The sequence below is a fragment of the Salvelinus fontinalis genome, chromosome 38 (genome assembly GCF_029448725.1).
Source record: "Salvelinus fontinalis isolate EN_2023a chromosome 38, ASM2944872v1, whole genome shotgun sequence".
Classification (NCBI taxonomy): Eukaryota; Metazoa; Chordata; class Actinopteri; order Salmoniformes; family Salmonidae; genus Salvelinus; species Salvelinus fontinalis.
In genome coordinates this window covers 25,142,228-25,156,010 of record NC_074702.1, presented here as the reverse complement: position 1 = coordinate 25,156,010, position 13,783 = coordinate 25,142,228, and the positions used below count along the sequence as shown (strand labels likewise).

The following is a 13,783-nucleotide window of genomic DNA, read 5'->3' as shown; positions in this document are numbered from 1 at the left end:
TGTCAGGAGAAATTATTTCTCTCTCTGCCTCTCTATTTCTCATATTCCTTCGCTCTCTCCTTATCTCTCTCTCTCTCTCTCTCTCTCTCTCTCTCTCTCTCTCTCTCTCTCTCTCTCTCTCTCTCTCTCTCTCTCTCTCATCTGTCATTATCAATACAATTTTGCTTTATTGGCATAATAAAAATAGCATTTGTATTGTCAAAAAAGTACAAATATTGAATCAACAAAATCTCTCTTTCCCTCTCTGTCTAGTTCCGTCTGTGGCTGCTCGGCCTGGGCTTCAGTCTGGCCTATGGCAGCATGTTCACCAAGATTTGGTGGGTACACAATCTCTTCACAAAGAAGGAGGAGAAGAAGGAGAAGAGGAAGGTAAGCCTTTTAAGAGGGCTAGAGGAGGGAACAGGGAAGCTCCAGAGTCTACAGTGCTGAATGTGTGGTGCTGGCAGTTAAACAATCCCCTTCAACTTTAGAGTAAGGTTACATAAGCCTCTGGGAGATGTGCTTTGCTCTGCATGTTAAAGTATCTCTGTATATTCTCTACTCTGGGATATACTGCAGTAGAGTAGAGTACAGTAGAGTACAGTAGAGTAGAATATAGTACATTAGAGTAGAATAGAGTACCGTAGAGTACCTTAGAGTAGAGTACAATATAATAGAATAAAGTAGAGTAGAGCAGAGTAGAATAGAATACAGTAGAGTAGAGTAGAATAGAATACAGTAGAGTACAGTAGAGTAGAGTAGAATAAAGTAGAGTACAGTAGAGTAGAATAGAATACAATAGAGTGCAGTAGAGTACAGTAGAGTAGAATAGAATACAGTAGAGAACAGTAGAATACAATAGAGTAGAGCAGGGTAGAATAGAATAAAGTAGAGTACAGTAGAGTAGAATAGAATACAATAGAGTGCAGTAGAGTACAGTAGAGTAGAATAGAATACAGTAGAGTACAGTAGACTAGAGTACAGTAGAGTACAGTATAATATAATACAGTAGAGTACAGTAGAGTACAGTAGAGTACAGTAGAGTAAAGTAGAGTAGACTAGAGTAGCGTAGAGTACAGTAGAGTAGAGTAGAATATAATACAGTAGAGTAGAGTAGAATATAATACAGTAGAGTAGAGTACAGTAGAGTACAGTAGAATATAATACAGTAGAGTAGAGTACAGTAGAGTAGAGTAGAATATAATACAGTAGAGTAGAGTAGAGTAGAGTACAGTAGAGTACAGTAGAGTAGAGGAGAATATAATACAGTAGAGTAGAGTACAGTAGAGTAGAGGAGAATATAATACAGTAGAGTAGAGTACAGTAGAGTAGAGTAGAATATAATACAGTAGAGTAGAGTACAGTAGAGTAGAGTACAGTAGAGTAGAGTACAGTAGAGTAGAGTACAGTAGAGTAGAGTACGACAGGCTTGAAACAGAGACGGGAGTCACACAGACACACGTACGCGCACACAAATGCACGTGCACGCATGCACTGACACACACACACACACACACACACACACACACACACACACACACACACACACACACACACACACACACACACACACACACACACACACACACACACACACACACACACACACACACACACTCACACTCACACGCATACAGAAAGATACCGACACACACACTCATATCCGTGATGCGCACACTATCAACTTGATTGCGTGTGCACATGTGTGTCCTCTCTAAGACAGTGTGTCCTGAAGCTGGGAAAACACTGCGTGTGTGCGATGTGTTGTGGGAATTCTTCTAAGACCTAATCAGAAGAATGAGAGATTAAGCCATTTATGGAGCATTTATGAATATGTATGAGTAAGTTCCATGTGGAAATCCAACCTTGGGGGGCTTTATTAGTTGAGCCAATGCAAGACGAATCAGGTTGACTTTCAACTCTCTTTAATGGCCATGCAAGGGCAATTTGCCAAAGAGCTCTGTGAAAGTACTTTTAAAAAGTTTCCAAGTCAGAATATGGCAAGACTAGTGAAGGCAGTCAAATCATTTCATGCACTTGAAGAGAAGAGGTGACAAGGTCTATGTAATACGGTTTGGTTATGCGTGGGGTGAACGGTTGCAGGGCTAGAAGCAAGCCAGAATGAAGTGATGGGAAATGAAGAAGCATGTTGTTTATTTTGCTTACATAAGTTAACTAACTTAAGTTTTCTGTGCTGATACACGTATACAATACTGTACTCTGTTGGCAGTTTATCTACTGTATGCTTGAGCCCTTTTATCCTTGTTTGTGGACTCACTGCATTACCCTTGGTCCTTGGATTGTGATTGGTTCTCCTGTATCCCTGCAGCACCTGGAGCCATGGAAACTCTATGCAACAGTTGGAGTGTTACTAGCCATAGACATCCTGTCACTTATGATTTGGCAGATTGTGGATCCATTACACATCACAGTGGAGGTACAGTGACACTGTCATATCGGCCGTACCCCTGGACATTTTCCTAATGTTGTTGTGTTACAGGCTGGATTCAAAATAGATTTTTTGTCAATACCCCAAAATGACAAAAATGAAAACATGTTTTTAGATTTTTTTGCAAATGTATTGAACATTTTATACAGAAATATCACATTTACATAAGTATTCACACTCCTGAGTCAGTACTTTGTAGAAGCACCTTTGGTAGCGATTACAGCTGTGAGTCTTTCAGGGTAAGTCTCTAAGAGCTTTCCACACCAGGATTGTGCAACAGTTGCCCATAGTTCTTTTAAAAATTCTTCAACTCTGTCAAAATGGTTGTTGATCATTGCTAGACATCCATTTTCAGGTCTTGCCATAGATTTTCAAGCAAATTTGACTTGGCCACTAAGGAACATTCACTGTCTTCTTGGTAACTCCAGTGTAGAGTCGGCCTTGTGTTTTGGGTTATTGTCCTGCTGAAAGATGAATTCATCTCCCAGTGTCTGGTGGAAAAAAGACTGAACCAGATTTTCCTCTAGGATTTTGCCTGTGCTAAGCTCCATTCCATTTCTTTTTTATTATGAAAAACTCCCCAGTCCTTAATGATTACAAGCATACCCATAACATGATTCAGCCACCATTATGCTTGAAAATATGGAGAGTGGTACTCAGTAATGTATTGTATTGAATTTGCTCCAAACAAACTTTGTATTCAGGACAAAAAATATAATTGCTTTGACACATTTTTTTCAGTATTACTTGTTGCAAACAGGATGCATATTTTGGAATATTTTTTATTCAGTACAGGCTTCCTTCTTTTCACTCCATCAATTAGGTTAGTATTGGGGTGGAAGGTAGCCTAGTGGTTAGAGCGTTGGGCCAGTAACCAGAAGGTTGCCGGATCAAGTCCCCGAGCTGACAAGGTAAAAATCTGTCGTTCTGCCCCTGAACAAGGCTGTCATTGTAAATAAGAATTTGTTCTTAACTGACTTGCCTAGTTAAATGATGGTTAAATAAAAATTGTTGTGTTTTAAACATTGTTGATCCATTCTCAGTTTTCTCCTATCCCAGCCATTAAACTGTAACTGGTTTAAAGTCATCATTGGCCTTATGGTGAAATCCCTGAGCAGTTTCCTTCCTCTCTGGCAACTTGGTGTATTGATACACCATCCAAACTGTAAGTTAATAACTTCACCATGCTCAAAAGGGATATTCAATGTCTGCTTTTTTCATTTTGACCCGTTTACGAATAGGCTTCTTTTCGAGGCATTGGAAAACCTCCCTGGTCTTTGTGGTTGAATCTGTGTTTGAAATTCACTGCTCGACTGAGGAACCTTACAGATAATTGTATTGTATGTTGTATGTGGGGTACAGAGATGAGGTAGTCATTCAAAAATCATGTTAAACACTGTTATTACACACAGAGTGAGTCCATGCAACTTTACTCCTGAACTTATTTAGGCTTGCCATAAAAAAGGGGTTGAATATTTATTGACTCAAGACATTTCAGCTTTCCATTTTTTATTATTTTGTAAACATTTCTAAAAACAGAATTTCACTTTAGGCCAGTGACCAAAAATCTAAATGTAATCCATTTTAAATTCAGGCTGTAACACAATAAAATTCCGTATTCGAAAGGCACTCGCACATCTGATCTTTTTTTGCAGGGGCATGGTAACAGTTGAATAACATGAGAAAAAATAAGAAACCCGCACACCGCTCTTGATGGTATCACTGTTTTTTAATGAGCTTTTACGTATCGGCCACACGGCCTTCGTCAGGCTGTAACACAACAAAATGTGGAAGAAGTCAAGGGGTGTGAATACTTTCTGAAGGCACTGTACTCTATGTGGTATTAGCTTTCGTATGTTAGCACTGTCACATGTCTAGTGTTCAACAAAAGATTATTGCTTTGATGTCAGTCATCTTATTGTTCATTTACTTTCTAGTCAGTTTTAAAGTTAATGATTTGCGGATATCACCCGGAATGTCGTTCACTCTGTCTCCCGTTCTCTCTCACTTTCCCTCTGACTTTCCCTCTGACTTCCTCTCTCCCTGTCTCTCTCCCTCTCTTTCTTTCTTTCTTTCTTTCTTTCTTTCTTTCTTTCTTTCTTTCTTTCTTTCTTTCTTTCTTTCTTTCTTTCTTTCTTTCTTTCTCTCTCTCTCTCTCTCTCTCTCTCTCTCTCTCTCTCTCTCTCTCTCTCTCTCTCTCTCTCTTTCTCTCTCTCTCTCTCTCTCTCTCTCTCTCTCTCTCTCTCTCTCTCTCTCTCTCTCTCTCTCTCTCTCTCTCTCTCTCTCTCTCTCTCTCTCTCTCTCTCTCTCTCTCTCTCTCTCTCACACACACACTTCCTCCCCCCACCCTCTCTCTCCGAGTAGAAGTTCACTAGGGAGGCCCCTAAAGGAGACTTGGATGTCCTGATTCAGCCCCTCCTGGAGCACTGCACTTCAGAGAAGATGAACACATGGCTCGGTATCCCTCCTCTATTCCTTACTCCTTCTCTCTTATCTGTCCTTCTCTCTCACTCCCTTGTTCCCTGTTTTTTTCACTCTCTCACTCCCTCAATCCCCAGTCCATTCATTGTAAATTAAACACTCCTCGTATCTCAGCCCCCCACATTAGCTTTCTCTCTTCTTTTTTTGTCTGACCCCACTTTTTCCTCCCCTCCCCTCCTCTCACTCACTCAAGTCAGTCATTCCCTGCCTTTATCTTTCCCTCATATGCTTTCATTTTATCTTCTCCTTTCATTTGTCTTTCTCTCACTATTGCCATACCGCCTCTCGTCCGGACAGTGGCAGCTCTTCTGAATGCATAATACTGTCAAATTCAAATAATACGGGTCACAAACTGTGCCATTGCCCCATAGCATTCCCTCTCTGTGCTATGCGAATATATTGTCACCCCACTGAGCGACGTAATGAAAGAAGAATGGACACTTGGACAGAAGAAATAAAGGGGGGATATGCATTACCTTTAGTCAACTGCCTAACATCACTCCATCGACTTCTCTTTCCATCTCCATCTCCATCTCTCTCTCTCTCTCTCTCTCTCTCTCTCTCTCTCTCTCTCTCTCTCTCTCTCTCTCTCTCTCATTCTCTCTCTCCCACTTTGTCCCTCTCTCTCTCCACCAGGTGTAGTGTATGGCTACAAGGGACTGCTGCTGTTGCTGGGGATATTTCTGGCCTACGAGACCAAGTCTATTTCCACGGAGAAGATCAATGACCATCGAGCCGTGGGGATGGCTATTTACAACGTGGCTGTGAGTCTCAACCATCACAGGGGGAGTGCTCTGGTTTCCGCTCTGCATTTTAGGCAGTCCATCGAGCAAATGAACTCAAAGCAACAATTAACTATTGATAGAAAGGTAGCAGGGGCTAGGCATTGTCTCAGTGTGGACATGAGATTCAATCATTTATTAGTGCATAATGATAACACACGGCTAAGACTTGTTATTTCTGGTGGTAAGCATGTGCTCATAAATGTATTTTTGGAAGACATATTTTTGGCGCTAAAGAAAAACGTTAGTGCTATACTTAAACAATCATTTGATTTGAATCGGGGAAGGATCCTCACCAATAGAGGTATTTAAGCTCCACTTTAACTGATATAGCAGAGATAACATACAGTACCATTGCACCATCTAAGTTTTGCAAACAAGTAGCCGTAGCCATTCGGTAACCCTCACACAGGTGAGCAAATCCATGAAATGTCTGGTAATGTAGAGTTTTGCTGGAACAAACCACTGCTCTTACACAGGCAACATTTGTATAACTTTAGCTTTAGGCTGGGTTTCTATTTCTGCGCAACAATGTGCAAACATTTTAGTACTCTCTGAACAAGGATTTACATAATTGCCAAAACTTGCCCAGATTCCCATCTCAAAACAGCTTAATGAGGAACCGAAACACTTATGACTGAAAACCACAGTTTTACTTATTTTGACTGCTCATTTGCTGTGGGGCGGTTATGCAATTATGAAGTACATACAGTCAATTTTTTTTTTGCTAAGCAGAGGAAAGAACATTTAATTGATCAATCATTCATATAGCTTGATGAAATCGTTAAACACAGCTGCAGGTCTGAACAAAGGGAAAGCATAGATGTTGATTTAACCATTTTATTTAATTGTGTATATTTCGTGGTGTAATACACAGAGATAAATTATACAATTTATTATACAATGGTGCCCCATATGAGGTAGAATTCTTTAAAATGTCAATATTTATTGTATCTGCAAAGGCATCCTTGTTGGGAAGCAGAGAGCTTTTGTAAGGCTTGATATTGTGATGATGTGCCAGGATGGTACTGCTAACCTGCTACTTCATCTATGACTTTTTAATGATGTTTTCATATGAAGAACCTTGTTGGAATGATAAGCGGTTGCCGACCGCTTTTTGAGATCTTATTTTCCTCTCTCGCCTCTCTCTTGATATTTACCTCTTTGTTTCTCTCAATCTCTCGCTCTCGCTCTCGCTCTCTCTCTCAATCCCCCCGTCTCTGCAGGTGTTGTGCATGATCACGGCTCCCGTCACTATGATCCTCACGTCACAGCAGGATGCTTCCTTTGCCTTTGCCGCTCTGGCCATAGTGTTCTCTGTCTACATCACCCTGGTGGTGCTCTTTGTGCCCAAGGTACAGTATACTGTATAGAACAGGGCTGTGTCCCAAACGGCACCCTATTCCCTTTATAGTGCATTACTTTGGGCCAGGGCTCTGCTCAAAAGTAGTGCACTGTATAGGGAAACGGGTGCCATTTGGGACATAGCCTAGGACTGAGTCATTTAGCAGCGGTATTTAATGTACACTTGCATCAGCACTCGAAACAAAGTCTCAATACTTTCTTCAATGTTAACATTTCCAAATTCACATATAGTATATGGTTCTTCTCTGTCTCTCTGGCTGTGTAGAGTAAAGCTCTATTCTATTCTAGATGCGCAGGCTGATTACACGTGGTGAGTGGCAGTCAGAGCAGCAGGACACGCTGAAGACCGGCTCGTCCACCAACAACAACGATGAGGAGAAGTCTCGCCAGCTGGAGAGAGAGAACCGTGAGCTGCAGAAGATCATACAGGAGGTACGGTACACACTTTATGATGCACCTTAGCTGTCAACATAGAATCACAATGCATCTAGATTGAAATATGTCTAATACGTATAATATACAGCTGAATTATTGGAACTAGTAATCAATCATTCAAGCAATCTTTATCATACAGGTGGTACTACAATACACACTCACTTTGATACCATAGATATCCAAATATAATCAAAATGCATTTATTAAAATACATCTAATACGTCTGAATTATTTGACCTAGCAATCAACCAATCAATCTTTCCAATCATTAATTTTTATTATATTTTACTAAGAGATACATTTGGTTTGATTAATACATGATTAATACATGATGAATACATGTCTAATTCATGCTCAATTAATGCGTAATAAAGGATTCCTATTTACACATGAGTGTCCAGTATTAATAAGACCTCTTCCTCTTCTGTGCTCTCAGAAAGAGCAGAGGGTATCGGAGCTCCGCAACCAGCTGGTTGAGAGACAGGCCCTGCGCAACCGACGACGGCCCTCATCAGGCACCAACCAGAACCACAGCAACCCGTCCCCGCCCTCTTCCCAGCCAGACCCCAAGTCTCTCCTGCCCCCACCCGGTTACCCCAACCCCGCGTCGGACAATCACTCCTCCTTACCCCCCTCCTTCTCCAACTCCTCCAACCTGTACCAGGCGGACAGCAAGATAAGTCGCAACCACTGTCACAACAGCCAGATCCCCCTGCTCTACAAGTGAAGGGGTGGGGGGGTGGTGTGCTAGAAGAGCCCAGAGCACACAGAGGAACAAACGCACATGGAGGCACTGTGACTTTCACTTGTTATGGGAAAAGAGCACAAGCTACTGACATTGACAGAGTGAGTGGAGGCAAACGACGGCAGAGGGCTTTTCCATTCACTACAGGCTGCTGTGAGGCGAGTCACCCCGGGTAACACCAGTCTTTCTCACAGTCTATCTCACTGTGGGAACCTGAAGCACTTGTGACTAGTACTACGAGTTATCGAATAAGAGACAAGCACATCCCAGAGTAACCCTCAGTCTACTTGTGGAGACAAAAAAATGGACAGCTCTCCCTTTTTCATTCCTCCTCTTTCCTCCTTCCCTTTGTTTGTTTTCTCGTTCTGTTGTGCAGATGTATCTAGGATCTCCGGGAGGACTTTGTGTAGTGTGTGTGTTTGCTCCTTTTTGACTCCCGTCTCTGCCTATTTGTCTTCGGTTTGTTGAAATAGCGAAGCACATGTTAATTGATTAATATTGTTATTACATAATGTATGATAGGTTATGTCATGGATTCAGTGTTGTGCCCTATATTTAGTTCAATATTTTGGGGGGTAAAGGGGTGGAAACTGTTCAAATGCAATGAGAGTGGAAAAAACCAGCAGAGTTTCCCAGTGGATTCAATTTACTGGATTTCATATCAAAACGCCATCGAAACTCAAAGTGTAAAGTCAATCTAACTGAAAGTGAAATGCCAACATTATAGCCATATGCGGTAGAGGGTTTTGGAACGGACAACCCTCATTTTGGGACAAAAGCAAGATTTTTGTGGATTTTTGGCTGTATACATATTCAAGTACAGCTTTGTATCTTCAATCACATGTTTGCTGTTGTATGCTCTTGAATATATGAAACCCATTTGATAAGGAAATAGTGTAATATGATATGTAACCTAATCAGTATTCTATGTATCATCCTTTTGAACGTTTTCAATTGGACTTGAATGGATATGTTCCCACAATTAGAGTTTTCTTGGACACATCCTAGATATTGAAAGGAAGCACACCCGCCTGAAGATTTTAAATGGCATATTTATTATGCATCATTCTTCCCACCCTTTTTATTTTCTTTGTCAATAACTGTTTTTCCTTTAAGACAATCTGAATATAAATGTAAATGTGAGTGTACATGCCTGTCACCCGTTGGTCTTATATTTGACATTTCTTCCGAAATGCCCCTCCGATTTTATCTTTGTACAAATACGTTTGTGAATGTGATGACGAAGACTATATGTAACGGTTTAGTAAAGGATTCTGACATGCGTATACGACAGTTAATATATATGTACAATCTCATTCATTAGCAATTCGTCAAAATGTATGAAGCAATGATATAACACAGCTTTATTGGCAAGTAACATAAGAGACTTTACTTTTCCAAATAGCATTATCTCATGTTGCACTATAGTACAAAACAAAGTTTCAGGTCGGGATTTTGTTGCCGTTCTAATAACATACTGTAGCTCAGGGTATAGGAAAGTGAGATATACGACGTCTCCATAGGAAGTTATTGGGTGGAATAGTCAATATTTATTAACTGTACATGGAGGACATTGGGTAATATTGTAATATATGTATGCAAAGATTATTTAGAGAAATATACTCTTGCACATGTATGAATATACACTGAGTGTACAACACATTGGGAACACCTTCCTTATATTGAGTTGCAGCCCCTTTTTACCCTCAGAACAGCCTCAATTCGCCGGGAAATGGCCGTACAAGGTGTTGAAAGCATTCCACAGGGATGCTGGCCCATGTTGACTCCAATGCTTCTCACAGTTGTGTCAAGTTGGCTGGATGTCCTTTGGGTGGCGGACAATTCTTGATACACACAGGAAACTGTTGTGAAAAATCCAGAGCGTTGCAGTTCTTGACACACTCAAACCAGTGCGCCTGGCACCTACTACCACACCCTGTTCAAAAGCACTTAAGTCTTTTGTCTTGCCCATTCACCCTCTGAATGGCTCACATACACAATCCATGTCTCAAGGCTTAAAAATCCTTCTTTAACCCTTCTCCTCCCGTTCATCAACACTGATTGAAGTGGATTTAACAGGTGACATCAATAAGGGATCATAGCTTTCACCTGGATTCACTTGTTCAGTCTATGTCGTGGAAAGAGCAGGTGTTCCTAATGTTTTGTACATGCAGTGTATATAACTGGATTTGAAGATATTTGTATACACTATATTTACAATTTTAAATGTTGATATAATATCAGATTATATGCATTCAAATATATGGATAATCATAGTAAAATAAACCCATTGTTTTTCACTGAATTGATGTGTATCGGGTTGTGTCAATTGGACTAATAAGGAACATCATTTCATTTAAACGCCCTCATAAACCCTGAAATACGACAAAACACTTCATTATACTTTGAATGGGCATTTTATGACAGACAATATGTGGTATCATAACCATGTCCAAAGGGACAAGCATGTCACACACACAGCTGTTTTAACCACTAGATGTCACCATCAGGTAATGACACCCAAGGGATTCTGTTGTTTATTCATCTAGAATCTACATTCATATTGAACGATAGCCCTCCCAGGATTAAAAGGGCTTTCAGTCCCATACAATGTGCTTCCACTTCATCATTTATTGACCTATTAACCAATGGGTATTGGTGTCATTTCGTATCAAAAGGCAATTTGAACTCAAAGATTGAGATCGTAATATGAGCTATACGGCCTGAGGATGTTTGTGGGACAAACACATTTTCTCATGCACATACAGTATTTCAGCTCAGATGTTTACAGCCTGCCACCCAACCACCTGACTGGAAAACTATGATGCTTTCAAGAAGGAGGAGGAGGAGGAGGAGGAGGAATAAGGTCAGTGGGGGGAATCCCCAGACATGGCTTAAGGCATATGTGGGCCCTCTCACTTGACACAGCAGGAATAAAAAGGGAATTTCCCTTGCATCATTGGGGATGTCCTTTGTATTACAATTTCTGGGGCAAGCTGCTCAAGAACAGATGTAGGGCTTTAATTCAATCTGCATTGCAGAAGTTCAGCGTTATAGAGTGATTGAAATTTAAAGGCAATGTTCCCGCGTTAGTGGAGACAGCATTCACGGTAAACGCTGCACATGTCGGCTCAATCTGAAATGACCTTTACATGTCTAACGCGGCGTCTGTAACGCTTCAACTTTACAGAATGAATAGAGCCCTTAGTGTTCATTTACTGCTAAAGTCAAAACCTATTTACCCTCAACCACATAAGACAGTTGGATATGTCCAGACCAACGTCCCCCCCCCCCTCCTCCCTCCAAACTACACAATTAAATATAATCAAACTTTGAGTCTCCTAAAGTTGAAAGCATTTGGAATTTATTACAGTTGATTCAAGCACTCTGAATAGGTGACAAATAAAATACACACAATCACATTTAAATAAACATAGTACATAGTACATTAAATAAAATAACTTAATATTGTAGCAATGTATTCTGATAGGCCTAGTATAGGCTGCTGCTAGACTTATCTGAATCAAAATAACTTATACTACAGTACTCCACAGTAGCCTACTGTATTTTCATATAAATAATAAATATCATTTTTTAAAGTGATATGTATTTCCATATAAATAGTAAAAAAAACAAAAAGTATGTTAATATAAATAACTCAAAGTCATAATATTATTTGGTGCAAAATCTACAATACAGAGAATGGACATTCATCATGTATGGACAAACAATAATACTTCAACTTTTTCAGTTTACAGATAACCATTAAGATTAGACCTATCTCCTATCTCCTCTCAGTTACCATAAAATTGCAAAACTAAAATAAGAGTTTTGACGTAAAACTGTTTCAACAAACATCCATCTCTGGCCTGCCTCTCTCTCATCATAGTGCAAACACACCAAAAAAGTTCTTGCCGTGCTCTGGCTCCACATCGGTCAGTCGATTGGTCTCAGTCCACAGTTTGTCCCCTTTATTCAGCTGAAACACTGCACTAAGGTAAACTGCATTGTACCAGCCCTCGCCGATATTGGACTCAGCATTACCGTAGTTTTGTTGACAAACTGACCTTACCCCGCTAAGTAGATTAGCATTAACCCCGATGGAGTCCGAATAGCGACAAATAACGTGACTCAGAGGAGTGGTACGCTCGCCCGGGCCGTTGCACTTGACCCTAAACGAAGCCTGGCTGTAAACAAAGAAGAGCCCAGTGTGTGGGATGAGGATTTGGTTCCCTTGTAGCTTGAACCCGCCCTGGGAAAAGGCCTGGCCGTCATCCTTTCTCCACTGCACTGTGTCAGCGGTAAGATTAGGATTGTATTCACCTGGCATTAGAGGGAAGAAAGGCCCATTGTTACAACTTTGAGGCCCCAGGGTCCAGCTGGTAGCTATTTGTTCTTACAAAGTTCTTGTCAATTTACTCTGGTGGCAACAAGAGACAAGCTAATGATTAAGCAACTTCCTTGTGTTGTGCTTTCATTTTTGTCAATGGAAATGTTTGAAAAAAATCCCAGGGCTTCGCCAATAGAAATACTTACTAACCCACTAGACACTGTTTTAAACCTTAAACCTTCTTTTTGAATGGGGGTGTTTAAAAAGAATCCCCTAGCTTCTACAATGGAAAAACACTAAGACATACTAGCCCACTAGACATGTTTTAACCTTCAACAGACACAGTCCAGGCTGGCTGCAAAAGGCTATAGGTCACTCACCCTCTAAATGGATGGCTGCTTTTGCATTGCCGGCAATCTGCTTCAATGTATGGTGGGTATCTGAGGGAGAGAAAAATATTAGTCACGGATAACACAAGCAAAAGCCATGATGTTGCCTACAACAGGTAACCTTTAATTAAAGCAATTATAGTGAGAAGAAATTCAATGAAAAAGGGCATCTGTCAATCAAATAATCACCTTTTGCGCCAATGAGTATCTCCAGCTGAGGCTCCATTCCGTCCTGCATCTGTGAGATAAACCAAGAGGATGTTAGTTGATTGTACGGTCCTCTCTTTCAGAAATGTGGTAAATATTGGCCCCATTAGAGTTCCTTACCGTTTCCAGTCTTCCATGCTGACACCAGGCAAAGAGCAGGGCTGCTGCCGCACATAAAGCTGCTACTAAGAGGACCCCACAAAGCCTCCATAGCCAACCTCTGGAGGCCTTTCTCTCAGCAACAGCTGTCACCGTTGTCTTGTACACAGGGCCACTGTCCACAAGGCTATTTTCAAGGCCCCTCTCCATGTCGCCAGTTGTCATCGCATACCCCTCCATACTTCTGCTGAATGAGGTTCAAACTCTTGACTCTTGACTCTTGGTGGCAGTGGAAAAGTCTAGCAACTGAATATTTGCCCGAATATCTCCTAAATATCCTCTTTGTTTTTACAGAGTTGTAGCTTGATAGGTGTCCTGTGTTTTGCTCGTTTGTTAGAATGGACTTCTGCCAGAAGCCCTGTCGTTTTTATGCTCGGCCTGCTACTAGCACAAAAGGGGAAACTCCAGTGATGTCACCCAGTGAGTGGAGACATAGCAGAGAAGCACCAGACTGTGGAGAGA

At 41.0% G+C, this 13,783-nt stretch overlaps 2 protein-coding genes across 3 annotated transcripts in view; one reads left to right on the top strand and one right to left on the bottom strand.

Moving 5' to 3' along the window:
- The window catches only part of LOC129837579 (gamma-aminobutyric acid type B receptor subunit 1-like), a 50,995-nt gene extending 40,454 nt beyond the window's left edge, over positions 1–10,541 (top strand). For both annotated transcript variants that reach the window (XM_055903860.1, XM_055903859.1), the window contains exons 18-24: positions 253–369; positions 2,309–2,416; positions 4,793–4,886; positions 5,546–5,673; positions 6,918–7,046; positions 7,345–7,488; positions 7,928–10,541. In XM_055903860.1, the coding sequence (XP_055759835.1) occupies positions 253–369; positions 2,309–2,416; positions 4,793–4,886; positions 5,546–5,673; positions 6,918–7,046; positions 7,345–7,488; positions 7,928–8,218 (1,011 nt within the window). In that variant the 3' untranslated portion in view covers positions 8,219–10,541. The remainder of the gene's footprint in view (positions 1–252; positions 370–2,308; positions 2,417–4,792; positions 4,887–5,545; positions 5,674–6,917; positions 7,047–7,344; positions 7,489–7,927) is intronic.
- A 1,037-nt stretch (positions 10,542–11,578) lies between these two features.
- On the bottom strand, positions 11,579–13,674 carry LOC129837980 (tumor necrosis factor-like). Its single transcript, XM_055904585.1, has 4 exons — positions 13,283–13,674; positions 13,145–13,193; positions 12,947–13,006; positions 11,579–12,559 (listed from the first exon to the last, which is right to left on the bottom strand). The coding sequence occupies exons 1-4, from the start codon at positions 13,499–13,501 to the stop codon at positions 12,120–12,122; spliced, it is 768 nt and encodes a 255-aa protein (XP_055760560.1). The 5' UTR covers positions 13,502–13,674; the 3' UTR covers positions 11,579–12,119.
- Positions 13,675–13,783: the final 109 nt, after the last annotated feature.